Source organism: Verticillium alfalfae, genomic scaffold (assembly GCF_000150825.1).
Source record: "Verticillium alfalfae VaMs.102 supercont1.13 genomic scaffold, whole genome shotgun sequence".
NCBI classification, from domain to species: domain Eukaryota; kingdom Fungi; phylum Ascomycota; class Sordariomycetes; order Glomerellales; family Plectosphaerellaceae; genus Verticillium; species Verticillium alfalfae.
Window position 1 is genome coordinate 760,932 of NW_003315026.1, and position 1,341 is coordinate 762,272.

General features: G+C 59.2%; 1 protein-coding gene across 1 annotated transcript; it reads left to right on the forward strand.

The window, feature by feature from the left end:
- Positions 1-14: 14 nt before the first annotated feature.
- Positions 15-655, forward strand: VDBG_08849 (hypothetical protein; the record flags this gene model as incomplete). The annotated part of the gene is made up of 1 exon (XM_003001007.1): positions 15-655. One exon carries the CDS (start codon positions 56-58, stop codon positions 653-655), a length of 600 nt encoding a protein of 199 aa, XP_003001053.1.
- Positions 656-1,341: the final 686 nt, after the last annotated feature.

The following is a 1,341-nucleotide window of genomic DNA, read 5'->3' on the forward strand; positions in this document are numbered from 1 at the left end:
TCCCGTCACTGCGACCAAGCTTGACGTACCGACTAGAAAGCAGTCGCATGGCTCTATGGTGTCCAATCGATCTCTGACATCTCTTGCTTCCATTGTGGAAGAGGATCACAGACGCATCGAGGAAGAGGAGTATGACGAGGAGGCCGTGGAGGATCTTCGACCTTCGCCTGTGGTTCGCCTGCCCAGCCCTGCCGTCAAGGTGACTCCTGATCTCCTGCGCTCTCCTGCTAGCGATGACGACGAGGGCGTGGTCCTGAAGAGTTCTCGCTCCGATCTCGACGTCAAGAGCGACACGGACACACCAGCTGCAGCGTTGGAACTTCCAGAACATGGGACTAGCAAGAGCCAACCAAGTCCGCCTGTCCAACAGGACCAAACCAGCGCCCGCGCGCCCCCACCAGACGAGATGGACGAGCTGGACGACGACGGAGCCGATGGCAGCATTGGACAGCGTGCCGCCCCGCAGGGAGAGGACTCGGCGGATGGCCAGCTGCGAAGGCGCAATCTCAGCAACGACCGTGCTGTCGCATCCAGCTCCGCTCAGGGCGCCAAGAATGCCGACAGCAGCAACTGGCTCCAAGCCTTCTTCCGTGTGCTCTTTGTCGACTGGATCGGGGGGTTTGTCCGCCAAATCTTCCACGGCAACCGCAAGTAGTATTATGGCCTGATGGCTGCCGGTGCGGCGGTCATGGCATGGGGCGTCACGACGACGCTGGCAACGGCCGCGCGCTCGAAGGGACAGTAAGGTAGACCGGGATGGTTTCTGGCCTTTTCGTTTCCCCTCACAGTTCGTTTCCCTTATTCTCCTCCTCTCTGGTCCTGTATCGCGGTGTACGATTATCTTGTGTGTGTGTGTGTAGTACGGTAGGGAAGGATCGTGGTCGAATGGACAAGAGCCACGAAGCGGGCATGGAAGCCTGCCAGGGCTGGCAGCAGCTTGGTAGGGAAGCAGGCAGGCACACGATGCGTAACGCAACCTCACGACTTTTCAGCTTTGTTTCCGGTAGTCGTGCCATTGTTTGCTACTGAATATGCTACTCAGACAAGAATTGCTGCGCGTTGGTATCATGTGTTCGTTCATCATGTTGTGTTTCCTGTCCTCCTGTTGATCACGCTCGCTGGAATGAAATCAGTCACTCATGCCTTTTCCTTCCCTCTTCGTCATGACGGCGCGGCAGCCGGCCAGCGAACGCTCCTCACATGACCCTCCACACAGCACCAGGCCGCGGCCCCTCGCGCCGCGCATCCCCGGTCCTCGCGTTCACTCTCGAATCACGGCTGCTCGTCATCGACAGCCGCGCGCTTCGACGTCCCGCATGACGGCCAACTCGTCGAGCATGC